This window comes from Rhodamnia argentea, chromosome 6 (genome assembly GCF_020921035.1).
Source record: "Rhodamnia argentea isolate NSW1041297 chromosome 6, ASM2092103v1, whole genome shotgun sequence".
Taxonomy (NCBI): domain Eukaryota; kingdom Viridiplantae; phylum Streptophyta; class Magnoliopsida; order Myrtales; family Myrtaceae; genus Rhodamnia; species Rhodamnia argentea.
In genome coordinates, this window is record NC_063155.1 from 14,503,615 (window position 1) to 14,519,420 (window position 15,806).

The 15,806-nt window shown below is 39.4% G+C and overlaps 2 protein-coding genes across 3 annotated transcripts; one reads left to right on the forward strand and one right to left on the reverse strand.

Moving 5' to 3' along the window:
- Positions 1 to 103: 103 nt before the first annotated feature.
- LOC115748362 lies at positions 104 to 10,535 on the reverse strand. Its single transcript, XM_048281221.1, has 2 exons — positions 10,492 to 10,535; positions 104 to 862 (listed from the first exon to the last, which is right to left on the reverse strand). Exon 2 carries the CDS (start codon positions 844 to 846, stop codon positions 265 to 267), a length of 582 nt encoding a protein of 193 aa, XP_048137178.1. The 5' UTR covers positions 847 to 862; positions 10,492 to 10,535; the 3' UTR covers positions 104 to 264.
- Positions 3,901 to 13,919, forward strand: LOC115748361 (beta-glucosidase 42). Of its 2 annotated transcripts, XM_030684823.2 has the most exons (13): positions 3,905 to 4,088; positions 4,218 to 4,284; positions 4,380 to 4,438; positions 4,703 to 4,778; positions 7,126 to 7,200; positions 7,278 to 7,365; positions 8,409 to 8,634; positions 9,469 to 9,584; positions 10,148 to 10,362; positions 10,453 to 10,487; positions 12,229 to 12,331; positions 13,010 to 13,118; positions 13,608 to 13,919. In XM_030684823.2, exons 1-13 carry the CDS (start codon positions 3,978 to 3,980, stop codon positions 13,801 to 13,803), a joined length of 1,476 nt encoding a protein of 491 aa, XP_030540683.1. In that variant the 5' UTR covers positions 3,905 to 3,977; the 3' UTR covers positions 13,804 to 13,919. The 2 variants fall into 2 exon arrangements, with proteins under 2 accessions (XP_048137170.1, XP_030540683.1); XM_048281213.1 differs by lacking the exon at positions 13,608 to 13,919 and having other exon boundaries at positions 3,901 to 4,088; positions 12,229 to 12,367.
- The last annotated feature ends 1,887 nt before the right edge of the window (positions 13,920 to 15,806 follow it).

The window sequence follows — 15,806 nt, forward strand, 5'->3', positions numbered from 1 at the left end:
CATTTGGGGTCCTGCACAACAGCATCGGTTTTTCCATACTAAAGAAGAGTCGGCGAGTTAATAAGAGCAACAAAAGTGGATCGGATTTCACATCGACATATGGATGTTATGAACAAGGTTGAATAGCTAAACCGATACGGTATTAGCAGTGACAATCACCATATTACTGATAAGCAGAATGAATAGAAAGAAGATACATGGATCATATATGCGAAAACAAATGAACGAATGAAGGGGGGAACAGATCGGATCCCCAAACGCTTTTTAGACCTGGAAGGGCCAGGGCCAGTCACTCATGCTCTCCTCCTGCACCTTGGCACTCCTCTTCAGAGGGTTGCTGCTGCTGTTGTAGTCGCCTTCGACGGAGGCGTAGTACTTGAGGAAGAAGGCGAGCGTGAGCACGACCCACTCCAGGCAGAACATCAGGATGCACAGCCCGCCAGCCAGCTTCAGGATGATGGCCCCGTCCTCTTCCCTGACATAGGACTTGAGGTTGCCGAGGAAGTCGCCGGTCCTGGTGAAGATGAGCACGGACACGGAGCCCTGGAAGATGGCGGTGAGGACGGTGGCCACCATGTGGGCGGCGTACCACCTGCCGCTGGCGGCCCCCCCGGAGGAGGAGGCGGCGGCGCAGCCGGACACGGCGCCGGCGATGGTGAAGACGTGGAGGAGGATGAGGAAGAAGCCGCAGATGGAGGGGAGGAGGCGGAGGGAGAGGGTGAGGAAGATGCAGCTGGAGGCGGCCCCGAGGAGGACGTAGTTGCACAGGAGGAACACCTTGTGGGTGTGGTAGTAATGGGCGGACGACGCCGACATCGACGGCGAGGTCGTCGCAAGCATCCCCATTTCTCTCTCTCTCTCTCTTTCTTGCTTCTTTCTTTTTCACTTGACAAATCTGCAGTGTTCCAAAGCAGAGCCTTTGCGCTGGTGGATGATACAGAAGAGAGAAGGAATTTTGAGGAGTGGGATGGGGGATGGATGGATGGATGGAAAGATCAGAGAGGTTGGTGTTTATATCGGCCGAGAAAGATACTCAACGGTCACATTCAGCATTGCGGAGCAAAATCCGACCGTTGCAAAAAAATAAAAAAAAATCATAGAAATAAAAAGAAAAAGCAGACCTTTGATGCTCAGTGGGGTCCCACCATCCGCATTTGCTTTAATTCTAATTTTGACTCGTTGCCGGGACTGAAACGGCTAGTTTTATTATTATTAATTTGTTTTTTTTTTTGCCCTAATCATCAGGACCATTGACCAACAAAAAAATTGCACTCGCCAACCCCCCCAAAAAATTTATAATCCCTCGCGTTATCGTGAGCTGTTTTCACGGCGTTATTTTTAACTCCAGACTCGCTCCGGTGATCCATGCCTCGTCTGATTTCGTGCCGATTAAGGTCTCGATACGTTCAAAGGTCCATCCAGTCATGAAATCGGGCTAACACTTCTGTTTAGCCGTGAGTTTCAGTGTTGTCTTCGCCTTCAGTAGTTACTCGTCGAGCGTGGGGCGCGGACAAGAGCCCCCGACTTTCGATCTCCCTGCCTTTCGAGACTTCCGCTTCCCCGTTTCGACATGTTACGAGTGAAGAAGGAGTGATCCCTCCGCCGGTGCAGACAACACGATCTTTCCAACGTTATCTCGTGTTAGTCTTGTTCATCAAATTGAATTGCGCTTGAATGGCGGGGATCTGTCTGATACTTTGCTCAGTGGAGACATTCCATACTCCGTCTCTAAGCCGAAGCAACTCGAGTTTTTTCCTCTATTGGTCTCTCTTATTCTATCCGTAGGGATTTCGGAAGCTGTCGGTGTAATAGTCGATTTCAACTGCAAATATTATGAATGACAAAAAAATAAAAATAAAAATAAAAGTCATGACAGGACCCACTTTTGATCTTATACCTAGTATTTCACCGTGATATTATTACATTGTCATGCTAGCGCGACTATGTAAATGTTGAAAATGTGACAAATTCAAAACGGTCCGTTTTGGTTGCATTTGGTGATTCACTGAGCTGGTGTAGCGTTGGGAAGTCATTTGTTGGTGCTAATAACAAGCGTGTCGGATTCTTCGCTGATAAGTTGTCCGACGTGGTTGCAACTTCTAGGTGTTCTCGAGATGCTTATATCACACAAAGTGTTCCAATAGGAAAATAAATTTGGGAGGACTTAATCTCCGTTTCTCTCGCAAAAAATTGAATGATTCAAAAAAATATTTTCCTAAAAAATAATAGCATGTGTCGCTTGAAATAATTGATCAATGAAAAATGTTTTCATTACCGATAATAATTTGTGTCTAAAACATTTGTACAAACGATAGAAATATTTTTCGTTCATCAATTTTTTTTGTCGGCGATATAGGCGATTGTAATTTGAATTTTTTTTTCCAAATCACGAAACATACGAAACCTTAATAAGTGAAACAAATTATCGTTTTGGTTTAACCGTATTTGGTGAAAATTTAATCTAATTGTAAAGCTAATTGGGCAAAGAAGAAGACCCAAGTTTAGAAAAAAAAGAGGAAAAAAGCCACTAAAAACCCTAAACTATGCGCATTGTGACAGATTTACCCCAAACTTTTCTTTGTAACACAAAAAGCCCTAAACTTGTACGCATGTGACACATTTACTCCAAACTTGTGATCGTGTGACACATTTACCCCAAACTTTTTATTGTGACACTAAAAACTCCAAACTTATAGGCATGTGACACATTTATCCCAAATTTTGAGGTAAATGTGTCACATAGATATAAGTTTAAGATTTTTGATGTAAAAAAAAAATATTTTGGGGTAAATATGTCACACGGGTACAAGTTTAGGATTTTCGATGTCACAAGAAAAAGTTTAGGGTAAATATGTTACATGAGTAAAAGTTTGGGATTTTTGGTATCACAAAAAAAAGTTTAGGGTAAATATGTCACAATTGACATAGTTCGGGGTTTTTGGTGGTTTTTTCCACAAAAAAAAAGTGTAAGTACTCGCTTCCCATTTAGAAAATTGTACTAGGTGAAATTCCTGACTTGTCCTTAATGAATCAAACTATTATGAATGCATGGTGTATAGATTTCAAACACCCGAAGTGCGATACCCAAACTATTGCCAAATCCTTCTTTCTAAATCATTCCGAAATTAGGTTAAATATGAAATCGTTCTAGTAATATGAGTCGGGTTCGAGTCGGGATGAGCATGGATTGCTAAAATTAGATTGCATTACATGGCGAATTTTAACTTCAAGTCACTTCGGTGCTCGACAACTCCTCTTTGTTTAGCCAAATAAGCTCGACACGTTCAAATATCGACTTTTTACCATGACATCATCAGAGCCGGTACGTCGACCAACTCATGAAGTTAGGGTTCGTACTACCGATTCAAGTTGGGAGCGAAATGCTCTGTGCTGGAGAGGTGGACAATGGGAGAGGATTGAACTTGATGTCCCATGTATGACATTTTTTATTTATTTTTTTTCATACGGGCTCCCATTATTTTGTGAAAAATGAGTAATTTAAAAAATATTTTTTTAAAAATGATGATTCATATCGATTAAATAATTAGCTAATAAAAAATATTTACATTCCGATGATGATTTATATCTAAATATTTTTGTGAACAACGAAAATTATTCATTTATTTTCGTAAATGACACAAACTATAATTTATGAAAAAATATTTCGAAAATCGTTTCTTTTTTCGCGAAATAAACAATTTCTAAAGTCCTTATTTTTTCCGCTCACAAATTTCAAAAATTAAACGAATCAAATCAAATCAAATCAAATTTCGGCTAGGAAATTGTATCCTCGCACTTATCAAAAGGTCCACGTGGACTCCTGACAATTTTTGCTATTTTTTTTCATTTAAATCCAATCTTTGCCAGAGCATAAAAAATTAACGGGTGGCCAATCGCTGTCGCTGACAATTCCACTTTATCAGTCACTCCCACTCCCCCGACGAAGCCCATCGTCGAGTCTCGCTCGAATCTCTCGCATGGCGGAGGAGGAGGAGCTCGAGGCGGAACGCAACTCCGATCGCCGCCACCTCTCCCGCTCCGATTTCCCTCCCAACTTCGTCTTCGGCGTCGCCACCTCTGCTTATCAAGTACGCACCCACACACGCACTCGCGCAGTGTATCTCTCTCTGATCGGAGCACGTTCGGATCAGATCCCGCGTCGATGTTGCATGGAGCTCACTTCATCTCTTTTCTCCTTGTTTCTTGTGTGTCCGTAGATCGAAGGAGCTTCCGGCGAGGGTGGGAGAGGCGCCAGCATTTGGGATGACTTCTCACGTGTCGAAGGCATGGGCTTTTCCTCTCTCCCGCAGTTTTCTCTCTGAAAGCGATCGCGCTTGCTTTCTTCACGGCTCTCCCCTTTTTTTGCTTTTTTTTTCTAGGAAGGATCGTGGATGGGAGCAATGGGGATGTGGCCGTGGATCACTATCACCGCTACGAGGTTTCCGCTCTTGAGAACCCGTTTAACTTTATCAGTGGCTCTTGGACGAAGAAACGTCGTAGGGAACCCACGAGTCGTTGCTTCACGTTAATCTAGTCAAGCTTGTATAGGGTTTCCATTCTTCGGTGCGCGCACACCAACTTGTAATCTCGTCACTGTCTCATGTTGCTGGTCTTCCTCGTTTGAGGGTCGTCCTTGATCGTTGTTCTTCTATTATCTATCCCTAAAAATTCCTTTTCTCGGATCTGATTATTGATTATGCAGGAAGACATTGATCTTATAGCAAAGCTTGGGTTTGATGCTTATCGATTTTCCATATCATGGTCTCGCATATACCCTGGTATGCTGCGGATTAATTGAATTTTATATAAAAAAATGTCTTTACTAAAATAAGAAGATTGGTGCTTAAAGGTTGAGCTGGTTTGTTTTGTTAATATGAAATTTCTCGCCTATCAAGAGTTTGTGTACCAACAAGCACACGATCACATCCTCTTCATGTGCTGGTTATATTAAGTGGGCGCAAATGGAGTGCAGTAACTAGGTGTTGAAGATGATTTATGGTTACAATAAGTTGTTGAAGATCCCTTTCTGATGTTGATTTATTCCACGTAGAATTGCAGAAAACTTTAGATGTCGAACTTGTTCTCTGTTTCTGTATGCTATCCTTTATTGGGCAGATGAGGGGTTGAGTGCAAGATGAGGTCCATGTTTTGGTTTCAACTTGGAATTGCAGAGAACTTAGCACATAACAAACTTGTTCTCTATCTCTTTATTGGGCATATTGGATGTTGAGTGGAGGTGGGGTCCATGTTTTGGTTGCAACATCATCAGATGCTCACACCCTTCCGTTGTCAAATGATCCTCTAGGGACATACGAAAATCATGAAAAATCTAATTTTAGTTATTCGATTCCTAGGCTCCATGTCATGCCATGGCGTATGCATTACGTGTAACTTCTCTTTAGCAGGATTGGAATTCTATGATTGCATAGTCAATGACTCCTCTCTGGTTGAACTTTTGAAGTAAAGAAATTCTTAAATCCTTCAAAACAAGAACAACAATCTTACTGGTTGACATTAGTAAAGCATACAAAATTGGCAGATCTTCCCTGGTGACGCCTATTTTTTTTTTATAATACTGGTATCTCTATCCTTCATCATTTTTTATCAGCATAGTTCATTTAAAATGGTATTACCTGATTTAAGAATTTGAAACCACAGGAAAGGTTGACTATTAATCATTACTAATTCTTTCCGGTTTAGTTAGGAAGTTCTCTGTATTTCTTTGAGCTGCTAAATTAAAGGGTGAATTCCCTATCAGCAGCAACTCATCTGATTATTTGTCTTCTCACACTAGATTCGCCGTCTTGTTGCCATTGGTTTGACTGTTGTGACCTTGTCTGAGAACAATACATTCTGCCCCTATATATATTTTTTTTAAATTTCATTTTTTATTTTGACCACTGCTCTAAAAGTTTCAAATAAAGTACATTTTATTCTAGATTGCTTTTTAAAAAGTCAATTACCGCCTAAACTTTGATTTTTCTCAATTCATCATCTAAACCTTGCCGATTTATATGTCTTACCTTGCATACGTGTTGTGAAACTTAAAATCGTCAATTCTATTAAACTTCTTTTCTTCATATAATAGCAGGTAACTAACTGCTTTTCCAGGCACAAAGTCTCAAATGTTTCAATCAGCTATTGGATTTTTGAAATGGTTTTTGTTAGGGTTAAGTATATTGTTTGCTTACCCCTTCAGTAGGGGACCAAAAGAGTAACTAATATTCATGTAATGATCGCCAGTGAATAATATACTGTTAATCTAGGTGTTGGTAATCCAGTCTTTTATTCACATAAGCTTTGTTGTGGTTCTTTTTAGAATTCTCTCCTGCCATTTGTGCCTTCTCACCATAAAGAATTATCAACGAGGACTAAAAATGAAGTAGAGGAAAATATACAAGGATATATTAGACGAATGCAGAACAAGTAGTTAAAGTTGAATCGTACGTATGTACTTTTATTTGATGCCATAATTTGGACTGGATTTTGCAATTAGCCCTGAAGTGTTATGCGTGTCTCTTGGTACACTTAGCCATCCCTTCAAGTAGTGGTAGATTGACAAAAAAGGTGTTCTTGATAGTCTTTGGCCAGGCCTTACTGCAAGTCTTGGAAGTGCACGATGGCAGTCCCATAGTCACCCTAGAAGAGTGGGAATCATGATAAATCAGCCTAAATGAATTTTTATCAGAGAGGAATTCAAAGGAAACATAATACCCCGCAAGATTAAAGATAAAACGAATAAACGGTAAATTTTGTTGTTGTATTAATCTTCTTTGAGACTGAAGATCCTATAAAGGGTAAAATGTTTACACTATGAGTTTTTTGAAGGTAGGTTGAATTAAATGAGAATGTATATGGTAATTTGAGAATTTGGAGAAATTACAGAGGTTGGATTTCAAAAGTGAAACTGATGAGAGAAAAATGTTCTAGCCATTATTCTTTTAATCGTGTCTTGTGGACATCCTTAACTTACTCCAACTTTTTATGTGTATACATTTTCACAGAATTGTGCTAAATATTGCAGTTTATTTTATTTTAGTTCCTTATACATAAAGTAGTTTATATTAGTGGTGGCCTTTTGTCATCCTAACGAGGCCATATTTGGCGGCTAATCTATCTTCTCAGATGGATTGGGTACTCAAATCAATATGGAAGGGATTACATATTATAACAAACTAATTGATGCGCTTGTTAAAAAAGGTATGGACTCATTTGTTTTGTTGGCTTGCTTTTGCTTCAAGTGAAGCTAATGGGACATATGTTTTTCTTCCTTGTAGGTATCCAGCCGTATGCGACATTGTATCATTGGGATCTTCCTTTGCATCTTCATAACTCAATGGGAGGGTGGTTAAGTAAGCAAATTATGTAAGTTCTATTTCCTTTTCTTGCTGGCAAAGATCAAGCTGCGGCTCCTCTGCAGAAGCATACATCAGTGTAACCAACAAGTTAATAGCTTTTAACTGTTATGATTTGATTTTATGATATCAAATTATGTTTTTGACTTTCAGATCCTCATTTTTTTACTGTCCGTCAACCTCAAATAGGATGAGTGAGTAGTCAGAATATATTCCAATAGGTCTAGTATGTAATTGTTTGCGATTGTTGAGATCATATGAAGTAAGAGGTGGTAGCAATTGCAGCAGTGTTGAACTAATGCTGGATGTGATAGACGTGTATTTGGTGGTGGTTAAATAAAGTAATCATAGATGGAGACTGGATAGAGAATATGTCATTAAAGTTGCATAGCAACATGAAGGAATGAAAAATTTTCGTCACTCATGAAGATGAATCAACTTGAGGAGCCTTCCGTACCGTGACCGCTATTTGATTAATGTGTTTTGAAGGACCTTTTTAATGGTGTTCTTCGTTTTCTTTGTGTCCTTTTCTTTTTCCACTTTTTTTATGTAGAAGGGGGAGGATTGGTGAAATTAGGTGTAATCATTGTGTTTGGCATTGAGTTGCTTCTCTCAAGTATCAATCTGTGGGATGGTCGCTTTTCTCTTTTCTGTATGACACTATATGAACTACTTTTCAACAGTGCAGACACGTTTTAGAAGTCTTTGACAACTAAGGTTTGTTCTTACTCAAGGTGTGCAACAACCAGGATATGTAATATGGCAATCCTTATCGTTTGAGGCTTGTGACTGGCTAAAATATCCCTTGGGGGCCATCAAAAGCCCTGTGAATCACATAATAAGTTCTTTGAGAAAATCGCCGGACTTGCTTAATTTTCCTGGAGACATATTTGGTCTAAATATTTGTTTGGTTCGCTTCCCTTCTGTTTCTATTTAACTCCAAGTTGAATGTGAGACTGAGAGTCATGTTCATTATGATGTTCAAATATTGGTTCAAAAGATAAGTGTGCATAAAGTGATTGATTCCTGTTTTTGTTTCTGCCGGACACCAAGAAATTGGTTTGCAACATATGCGGAAACATGCTTTGCAAATTTTGGTGATCGAGTAAAGAACTGGATTACGATCAATGAACCCCTCCAAACTGCGGTCAATGGGTATGGTATCGGCATATTTGCTCCTGGAAGGTGTGAACATTCCAATACTGAACCATACTTGGTCGCGCACCACCAGCTCCTGGCACATGCTGCTGCTGTCTCAGTGTATAGGAAGAAATACAGGGTAAACACTTTCATACTATAGCTAGTGTATGTCTGTGTGCTTAGTCTTAAATGGTGGTGTCTGGCGTCACCTATTTCCCTCCCCACCAACCCCTCCCCCAAAAAAAAAAGGGAAAAGTAAAAGGGAGATCATTCTTTTTATGGGCCAAAATATACTGGAGCAGATTTGTGATTAGATTTTGCTACTCTTAACAGAGATGACAGGGAATGCCCCAACTTTGAATGGTATTGAACATACAGAAGCAAAAGTTATTAACTGTTTTACTGTTGTGCCGAGCTTTCCTAGTCTGTTTGTGGATTTAGAGTTTGAAAGGGAAGGTGACAATTAGACTTACTTTGAGGAATGGGAGAAGTTTTAGAGGAAGATCTAAGTACCGAAAGGGAAATGGAGTTTGAATTAATATCATTCTACATGCACCCACCATTCGATAGTAGCGACCTCACCACGCATCATTGCCACCAGCCATTTTACTCAAATATGTAGTAAGCAATATCCTTCACAACTAGAGGAGAAATATTCTTCTTTTCTTTCTCTTTCTTGGTATCAACAACCTTAAGGACCATAGGTGCACCAACCGAGGCAGAGATTGGGGTGCAGTGACCGTACCCAAGATAGATTTGAACCGATGGTTGCGGAGAATAGGTGCAACAGGGATTCTTTTCTTTTGGCTCTCATCCTTCATTCACAAGTGCCTACTTCTTTCCCTCTACACTTTTCCTACCGACAAATCATTAAAACAGGGGATAAGAGAGATACTATCGACTCCTAAATTTCTTGAAGAGAGTTTTGTCCTACAATTCCTCTCTTTATTGTGCCTGTTATAATTCACTGCAGGACCATCAAGGTGGGCAAATAGGTTTGGTGGTGGACTGTGAATGGGCAGAGGCTTACTCACAAAAGACGGAAGACAAAGAGGCTGCAGCAAGGCGTCTTGATTTTCAGCTTGGCTGGTGATTCTTCTGACATATATTTGATCTATTCCACAATGCCTGGCTTAATTTTTAAAATTTTGTCTTCAAATTGACATCTTATTGATTAGCTTTTGGTTGGAGAGTGGCCACTTCTGTAGGGTTGTGTAATTGGTAACATGGCTTTCTATTCTTCAGTTTTATTCACAAACTTAAAGAAAAGGAAGATGAATGTTGTTGGTGAATATCCTTGACTTTTGGACCACCATCCAGAACATATACCACTAAGCATATTGAGATAACTTCAAGACATGTAATGTACTTGTATATGGGCCACATGACACCGTCAACAACCTATCTAAAAACATAAATTGATCAATGGAAACGTGGTTCAGTATCTAACCATTATCCAATCCTTTTATTAAGTAGGGGGGACAAATTAACTTAAGCCCAGAGGGTCAAAATTGATTATAAATGAAAGACAATCAGGTAGCCTTGACGCTCCCCCTCTCTTTCACTCTAGTGCTGAATGGTTATTTTGTGCTTCTTCCATATTTACTTTAGGGCTCTTATCCTCAGTTTAGCATAAGAAAAAGTTCTTGCAGGTACCTCGACCCTATTTATTATGGAGACTATCCTAAAGTCATGCGTGAAAAACTTGGAGATCGGCTTCCTGAATTTTCTGAGGAAGACATCGAGTTGCTTAGAAACTCGGTGGACTTTGTTGGTCTAAATCACTATACAACCAGGTTTATAGCTCATGCAAGTGAAAGTCCTGAAGAAAGTGATTTCTACAAAGCTCAACAGATGAAGAGAATTGGTAATGTACAGATTAGCTTAGTATTTTCTTCTTTCGAGTGATGTTAAGATTTCAGATACTATACTCCATTTTAATCTCTTAATTTTACAGAAAAAGGGGAAGGAGGGGAAACTATTGGTGAAAAGGTACCTCTCTCTCTCTCTCTCTCTCTCTCTCTCTCTCTCTCTCTCTCTCTGTGTTCACGCGTGTGTATATGTTCATGTTGGCTGAGAAGATAAGTCATGCTACTTGGCTGGCTGAGTTGCTCCCAAACAAGTTTGGAGTTGCTGTAGCTCTTAGGTATGCGCTTGATTGAAAATTCTGAGCATCTGGTGGGTGTTAGAGACGTAGTGGCCAGTTCCTTTTGTCAGAGCTATCGGAAAGAAGTTATGGTGTACGTGTAACCTGGTCTCTTTTATATCAAAATAAATAAAAAGGACTCGCCTTCTTTGGGAGGAAGCTCTCTTAATTTGCTTTTCACGACAAGCTTTCCTATGCACTGAGCGGGATGTAAAGCCGACACATAGGTGAAAGGTAACCTAGGGAGAGAAGTCAAAGAGGTGCAGCACCATTCGTTGCCAGAAAAATATTGTGTGATTCCACTTTGCTGAATGATGATCTTGCCTTTCTGTGGCGCGGGAGAGGGGGAGTCCGAGTGCACGTGAAAAACAGGAATCCACTATTATTGGTATAGTAAATACGTGTCTAAACATGCTCGAATTCTTTGGGTTTGGTGGATTACATCTTTCTGTTTGTTAGGATTAGGATTAATAGACCCATAATGTACCGTGTTTTAGTCTGTAAGCACCTTGATGATACGATTTCGTTCTTTTTAATTGAGACTTTGCCTTGGGAAAGAAATCAACCTTCACTAGTGGCAAAGGAAGGTTTTAGTTGCAAATTATAACTTGAGATGTAGTTTCATAAATCTCATTTTATTTTGTTGGCTAGCTCGGTAAATCAGTTGAAAAGTTTCAAGTGAGCGGCTCAGGCTTGTAAAGTTTCACCATGCCCTGCGCGCACCTTTATTCAATTTTGTCTCTGGAAATTTGATATTACATGGACATGAATGATAATTTGATTCAAAATTGACCTTTCAAGTTGTCATCTAGCAAGTCTCAGAAAATCACATGCTTGTCCATTTGTTCGATGACATGGACGCCCAGATTAAGTAGATGAATCTAGAGCCCAGGAAACTCGCAACCGAAGCCAAAACCCAAATGTACGATTTAAATGGAACTCCAAGTTCGAGATATTGTTTTGTTTTGGTTCAGGGAAGTGAATTAGTTAAAGTTGATTTGGTCTTAATTTTAACTTCTCCCAAAATGAAAAGAAACAGGATAACCAAACTAGGTTTACGTGATTTTTTATAATTAATCTCTAGTCACCAAACTAGAAATAACTATTTCTAATGGTAACTCACTTGCAAAATCCTTTTCCTTTTGAACTAAAGTTCTACCTGAGCTGGTATAGTTCCACTTTTCCTGCTTTCACAGGAGTGAAAGCCAATTGATGATTTGTATGCATACTTTCATGTTATGGTCCGATTCTTTTTGCTTAGTTAGTCTGGTTCTACATTGCAACTTTTCCAGATTGATAGGTTCGGGTTTTTTTGAAAACTTTTACTAAGCAATCGAATGAACTATCAACATCCTAATTCACTGCGCCAGATGAAGTGTTCAAAGAGGTTTCCGACTAGGTATGCTTAGTATTCTGTTATCTGGCCTTGATGTGATAGTAGAAGGTCTAAAAATCAAGCTCGAACAACTTGATCTAGAGTATCTGCCTTATCTTACAAGGGATAATACAATTGATGCAATTACCTGTTTGTGCATCGAGACATGTTTCATTTGTTTATGTTGTATTAAGAGTTTCTACATGTGGCAGGCAGCATCAGAATGGCTTTATGTTGTTCCATGGGGCATTAGAAAGGTTCTCAATTACATAGTGCAGAGATACAATAATCCCCCGATATATGTCACCGAGAATGGTATTGCTAAAGGATGGGAGCTCCTCTTACTTATTTGTTAATTTATGTTCCTTTTTCTTGGAGTGTGTTATCTCATATTGTTTATTAATGGGATTTATTGTGGTCTTACATGCTTGTAGTCTCCTTCCTTTGACCTTATGATTTACATATTGGGTTTGGACTTTCTAGCCCTGTAAGAGAGTCAACTTCCAATTCATCATCCCCATTTAAGTGTATGTAGCATGTGGTTTCCAATTATCCAGTTTCACGTGTATATGGTTTGAGTCCAGTTTGGATGTGGACAAGCGTGTTTAAAGTGTGCTATCCTTTGGTGCTTGTTTACTGGTTTTATCGTGGTCTTGTTTGGTTTTTGGTTGGTCTTTGTAGCATTTTTCAATTGATAGAGGAGTATAATTCTGAAGCAATTTGATATTTCTTCGGGCTCAGTATCCTTTTAGACTATGTATAAGAGGATAGACGTGTTTCTGTCAGCTGGACATATTGCATCCTAAAAGAGGTTCAGGCATTCTGAATGGCTAGTACCTGAATCTCTTTAATCACAAAAAACAGATATATCGTAGAGATATATCAAAATCTTAGTTGTTAATTATCCTAGAAAAGTTTTGAGCATCAAATATTGTTTCACATTCAATGCTTTAGTTTTCAGAAGTTATTTTGCATCTTTGGTTGTCATTTCAGGAATGGATGATGAAGACAATGACCTTTCACCTCTCCATGAGATGCTAGATGATAAACTGCGAACTACTTATTTTAAGAGATACCTGGCTGAAGTTGCCCAGGCCGTCAAGTAAGTCACTTTGCTTTTTAGTATTGCACATGCATATAGCTAGAAAATTGTGAGGCTGTGTTGGTTAGCAATAGATGCAATGGGGTCATCTGTTGATGTCTTGACCAACCAGGAAAAGAGGATAGAAGAGGAGAGAGAACTGATAACTGCTCATGATTTACCGGCCACATAAATGTCCAGTTGTTGATGAGTAATTAGACATTCGATATGTGACCTCTCTGAACTAGACAACATTGTCGACTTGGCATGCAGTCAGTCATTTCCCTCACTTACAATGCAAGACATTTATCAAATCTATGTGGTTGCATCCCAGCTTTGTTCCTGGCGAAAATAAGCAAAATTGTCCTTAGAACTGTGACATGCATAATAATTTGTCTTTCTTGCTGTCTTTATCTCCATTTTGTTCATTTTGATTCCTAGTTCTTGTCTCTGACTCCCAAAGTAACCACAGTTGAAAAATAAAAATTTTCTTGGATGTGTACTTGACAGGGATGGGGCGGATGTGAGAGGATATTTTGCTTGGTCGCTTTTAGACAACTTTGAGTGGGCTCAAGGTTATACGAAACGCTTTGGGTTGATTTACGTCGACTACAAGAACGGGCTATCTCGACATCCCAAGTCGTCTGCGTATTGGTTCTTGCGGTTTTTGAAAGGCGACGATGGAAAGAGTGGGAAGGAGGAGTAGTCGATTAAAACTTTCTCCTTTTACTGTATCATCATAAAGCAATGTATTGGCATGTAGAAAGAGATTCTATGCTTTTCGTCGTTGGTTGTCCGCCAGCCGAGGAGCATAAAGGCGATAGACCGTGACATCCCTTACGGCCTGTTTCCCTTGTTGTGGGGTGTTGCATCATACGATTAAAGGTCATTGTGCTTGTGGGACAAAATGTCAAGTGCCTGCCACTATTATGTTTTTGGGATATGTATACTAGAAGTCTTAAAATATGTCAATTGAGTCTTAAAACTCGCAAAAATTGCAATTAAGTTCTAAAACTTGTCAAATTGGTGCAATCGAATTCTTCCATTAATATTGTCAACTTGTCTAATGGAAAATATTGACGTGACATTTTAAAACTAATTTCTCTCCTATGTCGCATTTTTTAAAATTATTTTCCTTTTCAAATCTTGTTTAAATATTTAAAAAGCCAAGAGAAGGCTAAAAATTAATTTTATAAAGCAAAAAAAAAAAAAAGAAGGAAGAGCAGCTGGGCAAGGCCTCGCTGGTGAGGTGAGGTTAGGCCACCGCCACCGCCCTTCGCCAGCCCTAGCCAAGGGTGGCTGGCTATCGCCACCTCCGGGCGAGACCTCACTAGATCTAGGCGGACGCATATTAGCAAAAATCGTGGTGTTCATTTCGGTTTTTTCTTAGGTCTTCCAATCACCTCATCGTTTTTTGCCAAAAGAAAGGGAATAATCATCAGTCATCCGAAGCGAAGGGGAAAAGTATCCGCCTTTCTTGCGAATCTCCTTTTCATGGCAAAATGGGGCAAGATCTTTCGCTCTAGTTTTGTCGCCCAAGGCATTCCAATTCCTCATGGTTTTCTGATTTGTTATTCCCTCCCTCTTCTTTGAGCTTTTTTCAAGATTTTTGTTACTTTTCCTCAATCCAGATCTGGGCGAGATGGGTAGGCGACGGCTGGTCATCCTCGGCTAGGGCCGACAACCTCCGCCGGCTCCTCTAGCGAAGGGTGGCCACGGCGACCTAGCCTCACGGGCGAGGCCTTGCCCCTCCTCTTATCCTCCTTTTTTTTTTAAAACCTTTTCAAAATTAATGTTTAGCCTTTTCTTTTTTTAATTAATTTAAATAAAATTTGAGAAGAAAAATATTTAAAAAAATGTCACATAGGAGAGAGAAATTAATTTTAAAATGTCACCTTAGCATTTTCCATTAGACTAGTTGAGGGTGTTAAAAGGACTTGATTGCATCAATTTGCAAGTTTTAGAACTCAATTGTACTTTCACGACAAGTTTTATGATTTCTAATGAATATATCACTATGTTTTTAAAGCATCCCAGTTATGCTTTTGCATATGTGAGCGCATACTCTAATATGTAGTAAAAGTCATGAATACACTTCAGCTCGGTCCGACAACTATTCGACTAATTAATTAGGTCACTTTTTTTTTTTTTGGTTAGAATGACTTAATGAAGAAATAGAGAAAGAAAAGTGATAGTTATACAAAATCAAAGCTAAAGAAAATCGTGCCTTAGCAAAGTTACGTTGAAAGGGAATTGTCATCGGCTCTTTTTGGGAGAATTATTAAAAAAATCTTAAACCTATTGTTATTATGTCAATTCAGTTTTTAACTTCTTTTTTATACTAATTGAATCATAAACCTTTTATATTTACGTGAATTCAATACATTCGTTAAACTTTGAATGGAAATTGTTGATATGGACGCCAATTGTCCAATATGGCGTGGATAATTTTAGATAATATTTTAATATTTTTTAGTCTTCCTTTTGTTTTTCTTTTTTTTTTCTTTTTTTCTTTCTTTCTTCTTCCTTCGGTTGGTCGCCGGACCTCCATGATCGGCCAAAGGCAAGGGCCAGAGAGGTCGACCTTGTCGGTCTCTAGCGAAGCTTGCCCCCATCGGCCACTAGAGAGGGGGCATTGCCCAACCATGGCAAGGCTCGACCTAGCCTAGATCCGGCAAGGTCGAACCTTGCAAGCGGCTAGTGGAGGCA

Bases quoted from the DNA above. Each gene is read 5' to 3' on its own strand.
- LOC115748361 (XM_030684823.2), top strand. From the start codon at position 3,978: ATGGCGGAGGAGGAGGAGCTCGAGGCGGAACGCAACTCCGATCGCCGC. The intron at 4,779-7,125 runs GTATGCTGCGGA...CTATCTTCTCAG, and splicing joins ATGGTCTCGCATATACCCTG to ATGGATTGGGTACTCAAATC. The intron at 12,332-13,009 runs GTATTGCTAAAG...TTGTCATTTCAG, and splicing joins GATATATGTCACCGAGAATG to GAATGGATGATGAAGACAAT.
- LOC115748362 (XM_048281221.1), bottom strand. From the start codon at position 846: ATGGGGATGCTTGCGACGACCTCGCCGTCGATGTCGGCGTCGTCCGCC.